This window comes from Parambassis ranga, chromosome 2 (genome assembly GCF_900634625.1).
Source record: "Parambassis ranga chromosome 2, fParRan2.1, whole genome shotgun sequence".
In the NCBI taxonomy this organism is placed as follows: Eukaryota; Metazoa; Chordata; class Actinopteri; family Ambassidae; genus Parambassis; species Parambassis ranga.
In genome coordinates this window covers 25,884,859-25,901,224 of record NC_041023.1, presented here as the reverse complement: position 1 = coordinate 25,901,224, position 16,366 = coordinate 25,884,859, and the positions used below count along the sequence as shown (strand labels likewise).

The 16,366-nt window shown below is 42.8% G+C and overlaps 2 protein-coding genes across 2 annotated transcripts; one reads left to right on the top strand and one right to left on the bottom strand.

Annotated features, from left to right (window-relative positions):
* Positions 1 to 857: 857 nt before the first annotated feature.
* LOC114432539 (uncharacterized) lies at positions 858 to 6,286 on the bottom strand. Its single transcript, XM_028400604.1, has 15 exons — positions 6,222 to 6,286; positions 6,080 to 6,138; positions 5,950 to 6,010; positions 5,408 to 5,562; positions 5,253 to 5,317; positions 5,088 to 5,181; positions 4,618 to 4,881; positions 4,187 to 4,477; positions 3,873 to 4,124; positions 3,055 to 3,369; positions 2,849 to 2,967; positions 2,294 to 2,510; positions 2,021 to 2,173; positions 1,115 to 1,305; positions 858 to 1,013 (listed from the first exon to the last, which is right to left on the bottom strand). Coding segments are annotated over exons 1-15 (2,394 nt in total). The 5' UTR covers positions 6,224 to 6,286.
* Positions 6,287 to 6,944: 658 nt separating this feature from the next.
* On the top strand, positions 6,945 to 15,411 carry LOC114431948 (cAMP-regulated D2 protein). Its single transcript, XM_028399638.1, has 8 exons — positions 6,945 to 7,430; positions 7,546 to 7,747; positions 8,174 to 8,307; positions 8,439 to 8,566; positions 8,664 to 8,782; positions 9,154 to 9,294; positions 9,573 to 9,745; positions 14,955 to 15,411. The coding sequence occupies exons 1-8, from the start codon at positions 6,945 to 6,947 to the stop codon at positions 15,402 to 15,404; spliced, it is 1,833 nt and encodes a 610-aa protein (XP_028255439.1). The 3' UTR covers positions 15,405 to 15,411.
* The last annotated feature ends 955 nt before the right edge of the window (positions 15,412 to 16,366 follow it).

The following is a 16,366-nucleotide window of genomic DNA, read 5'->3' as shown; positions in this document are numbered from 1 at the left end:
CACTCCATTGAAAGAAAGCACTGCTACTCTTAGAAGTCCATTTTTCACAGGTGTAAAAGCAAAGAAACAATTAATATTAATGGTGCTGGTAATGATGGATCAACCTTAGACAAGCCTCTGTCTTTACCTTTGTGCAGACCTCATCACTTCCACATATGTTGGCCAGGCAGTGAAAGTAGAGGGGCAGCCCTTTGGGCATGGTGAACATCTGAGTGGAAAACCTGCTTCTCTGTGACAGGCCGTTAACAGAGAGCCAGTGGAACGTGTTGTCAGCAGGACAGCTGGCAGAAAAAAAATAAGGATCTCCGTCACCTAAAGCAACAGCAGCTGAAGTAGTTAAAATATAAAGTTAGCACCATAGAGTAACTCGTACTTGAGCTTCTGAAATGAATATAACGTAAGGATCTGTGCATGTTTTAATATGATGATTACATTTTTCCTGCCTTAAAAAAAAAAAAAAAATACATAATCGGCAGTGATTCATTACACTAGCTAGGCACTGTACAGTGTCAAGCAGTGCTGGGACATCTTTAAATACCCCTCCTGGAGAAGAACTCCGTGGACAGCATTCTGTGGGTCGTTGCTTTCAGTGGCCCAGCATGACTCAACCTGCAGCAGCACGTCTGTGGCAAAGGAACTGTTGGTCTGCAGGGACACCTCAAAGAATAGGGTGTCCTCAAGCTCCAGGGATATGGCACCCTTATAGCTGTAGGTGTAAGACTCATCCATATACAGGGTCATGGACAGGCCCAGCTGCAGTGAAGAGTTGAACTCCACCAAGGATGCAGAGGAGAGCCTACAAAGAAAAAAATTACTGAAACTGCATCTTACACGCAGCTCTGCAGCTCTGGTGGGTCTTACCACTCCAAATCTACGCTGACTTGAGTATTGCGAGCATAATGTCGTGGGTAGATGCACCTCCAGATAACTTTTAGGTCCCGCCGGGTGATGGTTTGCTCTTTGGTCAAGGTGACAGTGAGTGTATTTTGAAAAATGATGTGGGATTTGTTGACCTGGAGAAAGTATTATTTAGAAACTGACATTTTCCATCTCTGGGTTTGAGCTAGATGCAATAACACTTACCAGAGGAACAATCCTGTCACAACTTACTGACCTGCCTCTCTGTTCCACACTCAGACTGTTTCCGTGTTGTGCGGAAGTAGTACAGCAGCTGACTCTCATTCACAGCGCAGCGGTCATCATTCAGTTTGATGTCCACCTTTCCCCCAATGCGAGACATCAGGTAAGGTTTTGCTATTCCACCTGTCATCACTTTGTTCAGACACTGGCTGAAAAGACCTCTCTCTGTTTGAAAACAAGTCACAACCAGGACTATGTGGGACACAACAACTTAGTTAAGACGATATGCGGGAAAAAGGACAGGAAAAAGGTAAGAGACACCAACATTGCTGTCACCTCAAAGCATTTCAATGCAGATTCCACAAAGAGGGAATAGGTATAAGAAGAGAAAAGAAGTCTGAGCATGTCTGAACTGCAGACCGACAGATGTCCTCACCAGTCTGTCCTTGCAAAGACACTGTGTGGCTGATGTCTGTAGTCATTAACTTCATGCACTTGATTGAACTACTGTGTTGAGTCTTTTACAGTTTACGATGTGTTCCATGCTACATGGTGGCTGACTTGCAGTTTTACTTGTAGTTTTCAGATGCAGTAAAATGGTTTGTGTAATACATCATTTTGCACGAGGCCTGTAAAAGCTACACAATGTGCCGATATTTATGTCATTAAAACTTGCATCCTTTTTAGATCCATTTTTCACATTTCTAAGCAAATAACTAAATACCATCTTCTTTCTGTGGGAGACATAGAACAAATTTTAAGAAAATCAGCTGAAAAATAAAGGCACACAATTAGTATGTACTAAGTAAAAGTTTTCCTGCGGTTTAGTACTGTAACCTGCACTGCATTGAAAAAAAAAAAACAGTATCAATCTCCCTACCAATGCAACATATGTTTGATCAGTATGCAGCTTGAATAGGAGTTAATGTGACCGCTGTACCTTGGCATACTGGATGTGAAGCTGCAGGAGGCTCGATGACAGAGCTCACATCATAGTTACTGTCCTGGCACACACAAGAGAAGGAGCCCAAAGTGTTGATGCACAGGGACTTATGGGGACACAGAGTTTTCCTGGAGGTGCACAGGTCAGGACCTGAAAAAGCAAAGAGCCAGTAAAAACAAAAATTTGAAAAAGACATTGACCGAAACTGACAAGGACACACTGGCTTTGTGTGGTTAATTAATACTAAACAAGCTTTTTACCGTCACATACCGTCCCAGTAAATGATCCCGTCTGTAACAGTGATGTGGGTGGCATTCAGAGAGCTAATGTAACGCAGCTGATCTTCAACAGACACAAGCACATCATCTTCAGTTTTAGAAGCATCAAAAGACAGAAACAGAATCTCTGTTTTGTCTGGCTCATCTGGTTCAAAGGTGACTAGCTCGAGGCGGACTGGCTTGGTGAAATCTTTTAACAGCTCCTGCATCTGAAGGACAAACACAAAGAAGTGATGTCCCATGATGAGGAAAAACACTAGGCTTAAAATCAAGGAGTGGATTTGAAACTAAACATTTATGCATAAAAATGTTACCTAAAAAAATAGATACATGCAGTTCCACTACACTTTAACCACAATTAATGTGTTTATGTTCATATGAACATAAACTACAGCAAATGTCAGAATGCTGTCATGGTCGAAGTGGTACCATAAATATCCTGATTAGCAGGTATAATGTGAACAAGTTTACCATCTAGCTATGTATGTCAGTAATTGGTGCTAAACCCAAAATATTTAGCACCCAAAAAATATACATTTTCTCCCACCTTATCTTTGAAGATCTCTCCTACTTTAGCTCGGACCTCTGACATGTCCTGTAGATCCTCAGGCAGTGACCAGGGCACAGTCAATGTGAGACCTGCTTTTTCCAAATCTGACTGTAGCTCTAAAAGCATTCACAAAATAAAACACAGCAGCTCAAGCTTATCCTGACATATAACAGTCTTTAAATCTAATGGGACCTTGGCCTGACCTTGGTTCTGAATAGTGCCTGCGGCCCTCACATGGAGTTCTGAAGAGGAATTGGATCCCTCAAAACTCAAACGAGAAGGTTCAGACTCCCACTGTCCATCACACTCCTCCCACATGTCAAGGATGTAGGTCCTCCCGTCCTCCAACCCTGGGAGGCGCAGCTCTGTAGAGGTCAAACGACTGCTCTGAATGATGGGACCCTTCTCCATGGATAGCTCATATATAAAAGCTCTCGCTGGCTGCTGTGGGATGCTGGGTGTCCAAAGCGCGGTGGAGTCATTAGAACGATACCTGAGCTCTGACACACCACGAGGGCCTGCAGGATGCAAACGGGAGACCAATGATATGTATGCATTTTACACAAAAAACCACAAAAGATTATTAAATATATTATGGTAGCCTTACTTTAGAGGGAAAACTGTACTTGGGTTCATGTATTTATTTTCTCTGTGTATACACATATATATACACATTTATATACATACATATATATATATACACACATGTATATACATACGTACATAGATATGTACATACACACATATGTACATACATATGTATATACACATATATATATATACACACATATATATTTACATATATACATATATACGGCCTAAAACAGAGCTCCTCTGTGGCCTTGGATATGTACGGATTTGTTGTCTCTTGACATATTGTACTCCTGTCTGCTGCTTGTTTCGTTTACATTCAGGAACTGCTTGAACTGGACTGCCCCCCTTGGGGACTTATAGAGCCCAAAATACAGTATGAACAGTTTATAGATTGTTGTGTGCAGCCATTGGTTAATCCAGGTCTTACCTGTGTGTCCTGTGACTGTCTTGGCACTCATGAGCACACCATCTCCACACAGTGCCTCCACCTTGGCCTCATATTTATGGCATGGCAGCAGTCCCTGCACTGTGTAGTTGGTGTGGAGGGTGGTGCCCTGTAGCGCCCCTTCGTGGTAAACCCTGAACATAGAGATGGATGATATGTTCCTCACCTGCCAGCTAAGGGTGTAGTTGTCAGGACCAAACGCTGTTTGATGCAAAGCCTTGATGCTGGAGAGGACTAGAGAGAGAGAGGTGTCACTAAACTAAACCAATATCAACAACAAGCAAGCTGTGACTGACCTGAATTTCCATCACTGAAGATCATCTTGCTATAGCGGGACTCAATCCCTGCTTGGCAAACAGTTTGCAGGCCAAACTTCACCCTGCTGCAGGGTGGTAGGTCAGACAAAGTGAACACAAGGTCATCCTTTTGCCAAAAGGCCACCTCCTCCGTGATGTGGTTTGTACTATTAAGGTAGAAGGCGGTTAGGAGAAAGATGGAGTACTTTCGGTTTATTGGACATTCCCAGGACAACGATATGCTGCTGGTGCTCCATGATGTGACCTCAAAGTCCTTTGGAATGTCTGGATCTGGTGGCAAACAGATAACAGATGTAGCACGATCTGCATCACACATATTTCACAAAATCTTTCTGCTGATCGTCTGCATGGATACACACTGGATATGTGCCTCCAAAGTTGTGAAATAGCCCTTTAAAACATATTTATACCAGTAATAGTCAAGAGGCAGGTGAAGGACTGAGTGCCTGCAATCTGCACACAAGCCACATAGGGGCTGCAGGAATCCAGAGCCGAGAAGTGATAGTGGGGGTGGGTAGTAGTGTCCATGCTAAGCTTGTTGTAAAATCCCAGTTCTACATGATACAGGTTCACAGTGTGACTATAGATCACATCTTGGTGATTCTCCAACCAGGAGACCAGCAACATGGTGGGACTCCTGGACTCCAGCTTGACAGGAAAACGCAGAGTGTGTCCTAGGAGAAGGAGAAACCGGAATTCCAGGAGATACAGGAGAGGCTGAGACACTAATTGCAGTAATATTACAAAATTAAAAAAAATACAGTAGAACATGCAGCTTTGTATTTCTTAGCAAGTTTTGATTTTGTTCATGCTAAGCTAACAGAGTGCTCTCTTAAAACATAAATATTTCCCAGAGTGTGACTGAAGTAGTGATTCTCACCAACTGCAAGAAAGAAGTTATCATCCTGGTGGAAGAATATTGTGCCATTTTCACATGCAAACAGCTCAGTGGGACTCAACAAGTCCAGGAGGGCCTGAAGGTGTGATTAATGACAAGTCAAGCTATGCAACAAGATGTACAGTTTGATTTATATTACGTCAGTACCTTTGTGGCACTTGTTCGTTGTCGTAGTGGTTTCTGATGGCCTGTGACTTTAGTGCTCTTTGTACCTTAGAGTGAGAGAAACACATTTTATTTACCAACTACTAGTTCCTGCAAGGATATCCTCATTAAATTGAGGTTAAAACTATGATGCATACGTGGGTTGAATGTTAAGGTCCACTGCCAAACTGAAACTCCAAACTGGAGTGTTAGTTTGTTTCCCACACCCGGGGACACCGTCAGGGACGTAACATAGCCCTCCTTATTGATGTGACTTAGTGATGTGTCGTTGAGCCAAATGTTTCCATTTTGCCTAAAAGAATAAGAAATAATGAAAAAAATAAAATATCTGCTTGTTCAGGATAGTCTATGCAACCAGAAAACAGCAGAAGTCATGTAAGCTGGAGTGTGACTGAAGGGAGTGGTGTCTGCAAGAACAGCGCAGTGAGTGAATCATAAAACAAAATGTCATTTTTCTAAAGCACAAACAAAAAGAACTCTCTGAGCACTGTGTACTCATTCAAACACACACAGAGACCTCTATACACCCATGACAACAATGTTACCAGCTCCAACCATCACATCAACTAGCTGTCCGTCTAAAAGGCACACGCAGCAGAATAATGTAAAAAAAATAAAAATAATCATAATAAAAGTAATTTTCAAAATTATTTACTGAAACACAGTGGAAAATATTTACCTTTCTAGAGCGTCTTCTTTGCTCATCCAGCATATTGAGAATGAAATGTCGTCGCAGCGTCCTGGAAGAAAGCAGTGAGACTGTGAAAGGCCTGCGGGACGCGCGCAGGGACACACGGCTGTATACTCACCAAATGATATAGTATGAGGCACAAGGATGAAGAAGACGAACCAATACTGTAAAGACTTCCTGAAATGACAAAAGCTGTTTAATGCGCAGGAACTGAATTCGATGTGTTACTTCAAACTGCCTGTGTGTCGGCGTGCTCTTACATTCTCGTTGTTTTCTTGCACAGGGCTGTACGCGCAGTTTATGAACGCGGAGGCCGCGCTGCAAGTGACACGCTGCTAATGAGCTGCAGGTGTGCAGACAGGACTCCATCCGGCTGGAGGACGCGGGGACTCCTTCGTTTGGATGAAATTATAAAAAACAAACACAAACACAAAATGTTTCGTCAGTATTCTAGGACATTCAACTTTACATTCAATAGCCTTAAAATCTAACTGCGTCGTCATTTCCACCCTCTGACCCCCAGGTTTGTACATTTGCATGCTTTGCTGAAGGCCTGCAGGGGGCAGTGTGCGTCCTTTTGTACGTTTGCTGACTCTGCCTGCAATCAGGAAACACAGATCAATGTATTTGTTTTAATTAACCATCAGTAGCTGGTTGGTCTGAATATGTACTTTAAAACCCACTTTTCCCATCACAAAGCCCGCTGCTTGACTCATGCATGACCAGTTACCTTTTGTTTGTGACTGACTGTGATTGCATTAAGCAAAGGAAAGACGACTTGTCCTCTATTAGTGGCTCTGCATCACCATGTCCAGCTGTTCAGAGTCTACTGGACAACACTACAATCAGACAGAGCAGCTTTTGTCTTAACAAGCAACCAGCCAAATTGGAGTCACAAGTCTGTGTAGAGTTTCAGGCTGGAACATAATTCAGGTTGATCCAAGCAGCAGGGGCTGGTGAAGTAAAGAGTGTTCTGTCACATCATGGAGAGCTGGCAGTGTCTGCTGCTGCTGTGCACACTAAGTTCAGCGCTTCCCTCTGGAGAGGTGACGAAAAATGATGATGACATCGACCTTGCCAGCCTTCTGAGAAATATCTACCCCGGGCCGCTGGTAAGAGACGAGCCGTTCATCATCAACCAAGACTTTGAGATAAACTCCTTCAAGGAGCAGGGACGCCTACAGGACCCTAAAATCACACCACAAACCAAGGACAATTCAGACAATCAGGATATAAATGGGGTTCCTGGACCAGTGGTTTTGACTAAAGATGGCCAGATCAAGGGGATTACTGTGGATAAGGCCCATGTATTCTATGGGATACCATATGCAGACCCTCCTGTGGGGGCGTATCGCTGGAAGCCTCCCAGACCTGTGAGTCCTTGGGCAGGGGTTTATGATGCCTCTTTTCCCCGGGCAGCATGTGTGCAGGTCTGCACCGGACCAATCACTGAGGAGTGCCCTCATACAGTAAGGAACATGACAACTCCTTTTTTGATTGCTGTATGCTGGGTGTAATACACACAGGCACACACTCACTCTCTCTCTCTTTCTCTCTGACCTGCACCTCTGATGTGTGAATAAGGTGAGTGAGGACTGTCTCTACCTCAACATCTTTGTACCGTTGGATGTAAACTTCAGCTCTCCTCTTTGGAGCCCCCTGCCGGTGATGGTGTGGATCCACGGTGGGGATTTCATTGCTGGTTCTGCCTCCAAGCCTCTGTATGATGGACGCTTCATCAGTAACTTCACCCACACTGTCATTGTGAACCTGGAGTATCGACTGGGTAAGAGTTTAGTTGTGTCAGGTGTTAGAACTGCTTCCTTAGTAGTAGTTTGAAAACAGCCATGCTGGCTGACAGTGTACTAATCTGTATATTGGATTTGGATTTTATTTATTTTTAAAAGTAAATTGCTGTGCATGCAGGGATAAACAGTAGCAAAGGAATTGGCAAGGCAAGCGAGAATCTCATGGAATCACTTAGTTAAAACGACGACAATGACAGTGTGTCTGTGTGGGTGAGACTGTACGACGCTGGGTAACATGAGGATGCCATTACTTTAAATGGCTGAGCCTGCTGGTAATTACTCTGTTTCCTGCAAGGCTGAAAACAGGAGCAGTGATATGTGAACAATAATCTGAAGCTGATAATGAATGTCTTGCCTCAGTCAATTATGTCTTGCTGATCATGTGATTTGATGCATGATTGAAGGTGCCTTTGGCTTCCTTGTGTCGGGCAAAGACCCTCACACCTCAGCAGCAGGGAATTATGGGATCTTGGACCAGCAAGCAGCTCTTCTTTGGGTCCAGCGGAACATTGCTGTGTTTGGAGGTGATCCCAGCAAGGCAAGCCAGCATGTACACTCATCTTGATACAATTGTATTGTATCAAGATGTTCACACTGGTAACTGTACAACCAAAAATCATCTTTCGATATTTCTACATATTGACACATTCAAAGTTACTATTTTCTCAGGTGACAATATTTGGGGAGAGTGCAGGTGCTCAGTCAGCGAGTCTTCACCTGATGATCCAGAGCAGTAAGCCTCTGTTTAAACAGGCCGTCCTGCAGAGCCTGCCCTTCTCCATCCCCCTGAAAACCAGGTGAGGAACAGAAAGTTTGTTTTTCTGGAGAAACAAATCACACTAACGACTCTGAGCTGTCAGAAATATTAATTTTCTTTATCTGTCTCTTTGCCAGACACGATGCCCTGAAGCTGGGAAAAGACTTTGCTAAACAGACTAACTGCTCTGTGAGCGACTTTGTCTGCTTGCTGTCTCTCACTCCGCAGGCTGTCCTGGCCGCCCAGATGAAAACAAGTAGGATGGCACGAAACTCAAATTCAGAGCAACATTCATGGCTGCCCACACAGTTACATAAGAGAGCAGGATGTATGCTTACCTTCGAGAGCTGATGAAAAACAATAGATCTAACCTGAGATACTAGGAAACAGAACCGTGACTGAACAGGGAGCCTCAAAGGCACAATTAGAAGGAAGTTACTGCCTCAAAAAACAAACAAAAAATGATGGGAGTATATTATTGATCAGTACACTCGGTCTGTGACAGCAGTGCAGGCCCACTGAATTTACTTTCTGGGTGCAAAAGGAACTGTAGAGAAGACATTTTAGATATGAGAAGCCCTTTTACTGTTCGACCTTACCAAGCTCCTCCTGCTTTTTTGATCCCAGGTTCCAAGATTGTGAACCCATTCAGGTTCTTGGAGGTTTTTGAGACGTGGGGTCCTTACATTGATGGGGAGTTATTAAAAGAGCAGGCTGTCACTGCCTTCCAGAAGGGCCACTGGCAGAAAGAGAAGGCTGTGCTGCTAGGTGAGAAACACACAAACACGGAAACATACAGAGTAAAAAATTTATTATTATTATTATTGTGGATTTATATCTTATTATCTGTACTGTTTGGTGCTGAACTCCCGCTGGTTCTTGTTATAAGACCTGATGTGGAAGTTCCTCAGATCAAAGGAGAGCTGAAGGCAATGTTCTCTGTGGCAGGAGACAATCTGGCAGCAGAAAGATTGCACAAATGAATCACAGTGAGCCTGCAGGCAACATCCAGCACTTGTTTGGACTCTACTTTTTTTGTTGTGCAGGTACAACTTCAGAAGAGGGGGTGCTGTTTGTATACGGGGTCTTCAACAAGCCCGTCTCTGCAGTGGAGTGCACTGTGTACATCACAGCCATCTTTAAACAGCATGCTCTGCGGATCCTGCACAAGTACCTGCCTCTGTACAGAGACGCCGACCGCAGGGACATGCTAGCTCAGGTAAGAAGAGCTCCAAATGCTATTGGAGGTAATGGCCAAGATAACCAGTCAGTTTTAACCAGTATTTTGTTATGGTGGGAAATGTCCTAAAATCATTACATAAATCCAATAATATTCTAGTTTTAATTTGGTCACGTTTCTCCTAAGACAAGTCATATCAATTCCCTCTCACTTTAACACAAACTCTAGCTAAATGCTACCTGCATTTTGAGCATGTTATTTTGATTACTACCTTACCAATCACAAGAATTTTAAGCTTGGGACGAAGAAGAAGAAGAAATTGTGTTTCTAGAATACATATTTTCATGTATAGAATTTAACAGTTAACACCGCTAGCTCAGACAGATGTGCTACCCTAGGACCATAAAGTGCTTGCCATGGAAATTGATACAGAAATGGGTCTCAATAGGATTTTTAGCACCACCATCATCAGTTCAAATTTTGTGTTCAATACTTTTATTATGAAATACTAGACACTAAATGAAGATGGACAAATGCTCTGTGAAGTCACCTCCAGGGTACCTGAGCAGTGGTTTTGAAACTCAGTGTGTTGCTTTTGAGCGTTGCCAATCTGGCATCTGTGCCTGCCTTACTCCTTGTTAATCCAAATATGGGGAAAGAGGTGGGGCTGAGGCAGGCTGTCACAAAACAAACAGCAAGTATAGTAAGAAAACATTTACCTTTAGGTGATTGTCTTCATGTGTGCAACTGCAGAGGTGGACACAGTAAAAGAAGAAAAGTCTCCTGCAGATTTTTCTCAGGCTTTCCAATGCACAGTGCGATGTAGCAGGTCTGGAGAGCCACAGAGGGTCAGGAGGTGACACTCCTATAAATATTTAATGTCCAGTCACAGTCACAGTGCACTAGGGCAGTGCTGCATCACTCGATGAAGGGCACTTCAGTGTCAGAGTATGTCTGTGGAATCTTTGCCTTTATGGAAAACAGTTTTTAAAGTGGTTATTTGGAAAATTTGTGAAATAATTATTCCAAGCTTCTATTTCTAACCGCAAAAATATTACATCATATTATACAATATTGCCATTTTGAGACAAGCCTTTCAAGAAGCTTAAGGCTAATTAACTAAAGTCACTTACATGTGTTTCCTCTGCAACAGTTCACACTGATCAAAGCTCAGAGACCAAGAGCACAGTTCATAGTTCCATTTACAGCAGAAAAGTTATTGAAGCGTGCTGCTTTTGATCAGACAAGCTGCATATAATTATGTTCTCCCATTTGGCCTTTGTCTCTGTTGGGTGTCAGACAGCTGACATGTAGCCAGTACACTGCCAATGTGCAGAACATGTCTACAGACATGGGTAGCACTTACATAGAGTGTTTGTCCTGCTCCGTGTTTTCTCATGTTCTCTGACTTACTCACACGCACATACGCAGCCCATGCATTGATAACTGCTCTTTGAATGGCCATGTGACGCAGGCTGTCATGCACAGATCAATGCCCCTCCTGGACCCAGCTGAGCCCTGCCTATGTCTGACAAGTCTAGATTCAAAACAATTGTCCTTTTTACCTCTGTGACTTTTGTTGAAAATTGTTGCAGTCTAGATTAGGTACATCAAGTCATTAACATTATTAGTGACATTCCAGACTTGTCTACACTGCTTCCTATCTTTTTAAACACATGCTGCTCTTTGCCTACAGAGGGAGCTACTGCTCCAGAGAGTCTTAGTTTGGCTGACAGCAGATTTCTGTCTTTCCAATCATTTGTATGGGCGACGCATGTGGACCACCTGGAGTCAGGGAGTTTGTCTGTTTGAGATGCAGCCTGACTGCTCCACTCAGAGGCAGCTCGTCTCTCATGAACATCTACAGTGACAGGAGGGATCACAGATGAAGTACAACACAGAGGGAGAAACACAGACTGGATGAACTGGCACCTCATTTCATTTATTGGAAATCAGACTGCTCTGTATACTAAAACATAATTAACATTGAAAGTATGCAGATATTTAAAGCCACTCTTGTCAATAATTTAGTTTGACCTATAAAGTGAAAAAAGTGAAAGGTGAAGGTCCACAGAGGTCCAAACCTGACTTTGTAGTTAACCTTAGCTCTCAGTGCTCTTTGTTTTGGTTTTTATTGCTCAACCTCATTTCCAATGATTTTAAAGAGAATACTCTAATTCATTTATTTACTCTTTTTTGAGGAAGCATCTCCTTAATTTACCACTTGAAGCTAGTCAAATTTATAGCTGGCCTCTTTTTTCTGGTTCCCTGTTCATTCCCATAAGCCTGAGGAGTGATGTGTTCAGGTGCCACGAGATCAGGGCAGGCATGTTTGTGCACACCAAACTGAAAAGATTATGTTTTTTGAGACTTTTTGTGCCAGGTTTAAACAGGAAACTGACAAACATAATCTAAATACTCATTATATGTTCTAAAGCTACAGCAATTAGTCAGTGAATGGAGGTTTGTCCATAAAAGGTTTGATATTAGTCAATGACTGGTTTGTCCATAAAATGTCACTCTACATTGATTGATTAATCTTTGACATTCAATAATGCAAAGAATGCAAAGAATCATCAGCTGCAGAGTAGGTATAGACTGCAGCTTTAGGGTTCCCATCTACAACTAAAAACAGACCAACAGGACTCAAAAGCTGCACATGGTGTCCATTTACTTTTAGTCACATAGTGATGGAACAGCTTCACAGGCTCCTGGCTGGAACCTGACAGCTGACTGGAGCCTTTTTGTGTGTAGCTTGCACATTCTCCCCATGTCTGCCTGCGTAGGTTTTCTCCAGATACAGTAGCTCCTCCCACATTCCAAAGATGTGCATGTTAGGTTAAATGGAGAATAAATTGGCAAAAGTATGAGCGTGAATGGTTGTTTGTCTGTCTGTGTTAACACTGTGATAAACTGGCAGCCTGCTGTTCCTCGCCTAGCTTTGAGTTCTTATCACCATCCAAATGCAGAGGTGGACTGTTAGATAACAACACAGTAGAAGAAGAAAGCCCCCTGGCAGTTTTTTGTCAGGCTTCTCACTTCAGGGAGACACAGGGGGTCAGGAGGTGACGCTGCTGGATATATTTAATATTCAATCACAGTTCACTATGCAATAGGGAAATGGTAGAGTCAGAGCCACAGCGTGCCTTCCACCTGCACACACCTCCTGTATGTCTTCCTAAAGGCCACTTCTCCAGAGGACCAAAGGGGTCAGCACGAATGTCAACCAGTCAGTCACAAAGGAGGCTGATGTGGAGCACAAAGCTTTACTTCTTTTCCATCACTTATATGTTTGTGCCACATGTGCAGTTTCAACTCAGTTTCTCTGAAGAGAACAACTAACATAATCATGTTCTGTCCCATTGAAAACCCAACTCATCAACTGCATGATCACACCTCTGCGATGAGTCTCATTGAAGCTCATTGACAAGCTGCTAGCAATATGAGCAATTCCAGTGAAGAGGGGGCTTCTCATCAGGCTCCTCACAGTCATGCAGAGCCACGAAAGAGTCATGGTACACATCATTACAGGTTTTTGTGAGAACTGCATAAAGGTCGATAAGAACCGTTGACATGGGTTCCTTATGGTAGCAGCAGTACATGTGGTTCCGCCATGTTGACCAGTGTGGTAGCGATGTATTTTCAATTATTTATGTTGTTCTCTACAGCAGTAGAGCATCAGAAAATCAATTCCACCTAAGATCTTGTTTAGGACCGCAACAAATGAAGGTTATATGTATATAACCTTCATTTGTTGCGGACCTAAATGGAATACATGTATTCCATTGTGATGCAAAGCTAACATTACACAGACTCAGGTGTGCTACAACTCCTGTGGTAAGGACGGAATGTAAACACAGGCTACATGCCATATGACCAAGCGCTAAATTGTTCTCAGGAGGTTTGATACAATGTAGCCGTACCTCTGGCCTGTGAGTGTGTTGCAGTGAAAGTAATCACCTGTCTGCATGAGCAGAGCCAAGGTCAGCCAAGGTTCTTACGCCTCTACAACCTCAACATTTGGTTGGATGAGATGATGGTTGGTGCACTGAAAGATATAGAAATAAGAAACAAGAAATCACTTTGCTTTAAATATCACCTAATAGTTTGTAACCACTAAAGATGGACTATACATATATGTCTGTGTGTGAACACATTTTAAAAACTGTTTAAATGCTCTTGTACTTTTTAGGGATAAACACATTGTGTGCATGTTTCTTTTTTGAGCAGACACATAAATATAAGAAGAGAGAGTGTGTGTGTGTGTGTCCACCAGCTGCCTACAGTCAGCCTGTTTGTTTTCAGGTGTCAGATGTTCGGCTGTGTGGGCGCAGGTTGTATGCTGCTGAAAAAGACACACTGGTTTCCAGGTAACAGGCAGGAGAAGACAATCTACCTTTATTTTCTTTTGCTTCCTTTTAGTAGACAGGGAACAATAGTTTTTGCTGCTCTGCCTGCAGCCTGTCTTTTTGTAGATGTCAAGCTAATTAGTTTTGTGCATTTTTCTTTTCTCCAAAAACACTGAAGAAGCTCAGACACACTGTAACACGCAATGTAGAGCAATTCCTCGATTTGAAAGCAGATTGTCGATGACTGGGACCTGGTAATCAACACATGCAGCACATAACCTTGACTAAAACAGCCCCGAATACTAAAAGCCACTACTACAGCCACTATTAAACTACTATTATAGAGGATATAAGCCAGTACAAGGACAAGTGGGAACTTTTTTTAAACTGCCATAATTAAGAAAGAAGAGTCAATTATAAAATAAAGCAGGGATTGGATGATGATCCAATTACATTTATATAAAAATTCAAGATAAGAGCAACACAAAGACACTTACATGAGTCATGAGTGGGAGGCTGTGCCAACGCAGGAAAGGTGTGTGATGTCAAAGGAAAAATGATCATGTCTTTTGAGGACCAACATTTTTTGAGAAGCTAATCATACATGTTTGTGACCGATGTGAAAAAGAGAGAAAATTTTAACTTCAGCATGTGCAAAGACACTGGCACTAAGAATACTGATCTTCACTATAGTTACTACTTTTGGTGCTGAACAGGGTTAATAATGTGGATATTTTAGACAAAACCACAAAGATCAACCATAAGTTGGAGGTTGTAGATTACCAATCATCCATCCATTAGCGCTGACGACCATTGCTGTCGTGACACACAGAATCTCACTCTAGTGCCTGAAAATCATGTTTATGGGACCAACTTACTGTCTTCTGTATCTTCCCCAGATTGTTACCGACTATGTCTTCCTGTGTCCGTCCAGGAGGTCAGCTCGTGCTGGCACAGTAGCAGGCAGCAATGTGTGGATGTATGTGTTTGACCACATAGCCTCAGACCACCGTGTCTGGTCAGGCCTCTCTTTCTGCTACCAGCATGCCTGCCATGGCGCTGAGCTGCCATTTCTCTTTGACTCTGCCTCGGTGGCCAACTTCACACTGTCACCACCAGAGAAGCTGCTGTCCAATCGAATGCTGTGCTACTGGGGTGCCTTTGCCCACACCGGTGACCCTTCCTCCAGAGTCCATCAGACAACATTTTGCCGAGAGCAGCGTCTGCCCGTCTGGCCCCGCTACTCTGATACCAGTGGGTGGCTAGTCATGAACCTGACAGTGCGTTCACATGCACAAGTGGGAACCAGAAACCATATATGTGACTTCTGGGACCAACTGGGCTACTAGTGACAGGGAAGGCTAAACAACACATGCTGTTCTAATCATTTAATTATGCATGGATTTTAGCAACTATTTCAACCAAACAGTGGCTTAAAGGAAACAACCTTTCATGGATCACACGTATGTTTCCTTCAGAGTTTAAAACAGCAGAAAATAAATAAATTATAATCTATGCTTTATGCTAAAATTCACTTTGTTAGAACATCTGCCACTCCTTTTTATGTCAATACCAGTAGAATAGTTTAAAATAGTTTAGAATTCTCTCATGTGTAGTTTTTTTTTTTATTTTTACTCTCGTGTGAGCTTGTGTCCTTCATTAATTGTTAAGATGAGTGACAAACTAAAGGAAATAAATGAGCGGCAAACAAAACAAATTGGACATATTTTTCCACACAGATGCATGGCACAATCAAGCAGTTAACATCCAATATTACTCTGCGGCATGTACAGTACAATGCTGAGCAGGCCCACATGATTCTGATTTTCATTTAAGCTGGCAGGAGCTTCAACAACTGGTGAGAATTCAAACAGGACCAGCGACTAAGGTCTGAGTCAGGCTGCAAGTATTGGTCAACATCACCACTAACTGGTGGGATTGCAAGGCAAAAACTCAATTTAAGAGCTCAGTTGTAGCAGCTAAAGATTGAGGGGCTGATGGATATCAAACCGAAGCTACAAGACTTTTGTATTTTTTAAATGTATTTACAACTAGACCTGATCCAAACAGAGCTGAGCCCAACAGCCTTAGATGGACTCAACCCAAACTTATCTACAGTGCAAAGTTATCCATCTACCAGGTTGATAGAGTTCCAGCTGACAAACCAGCAAGCACTAAATCCCACAACCACAAGAGGTCACCAGGGTCGGTCACTTCTCCTTATCACAATACACAACCCCTGGTAGGCTATGAGTAGGTAAGAGAGGTGTGTGTGTGTTAATGGCTATATAAGTGTGACTACAAAAATTAC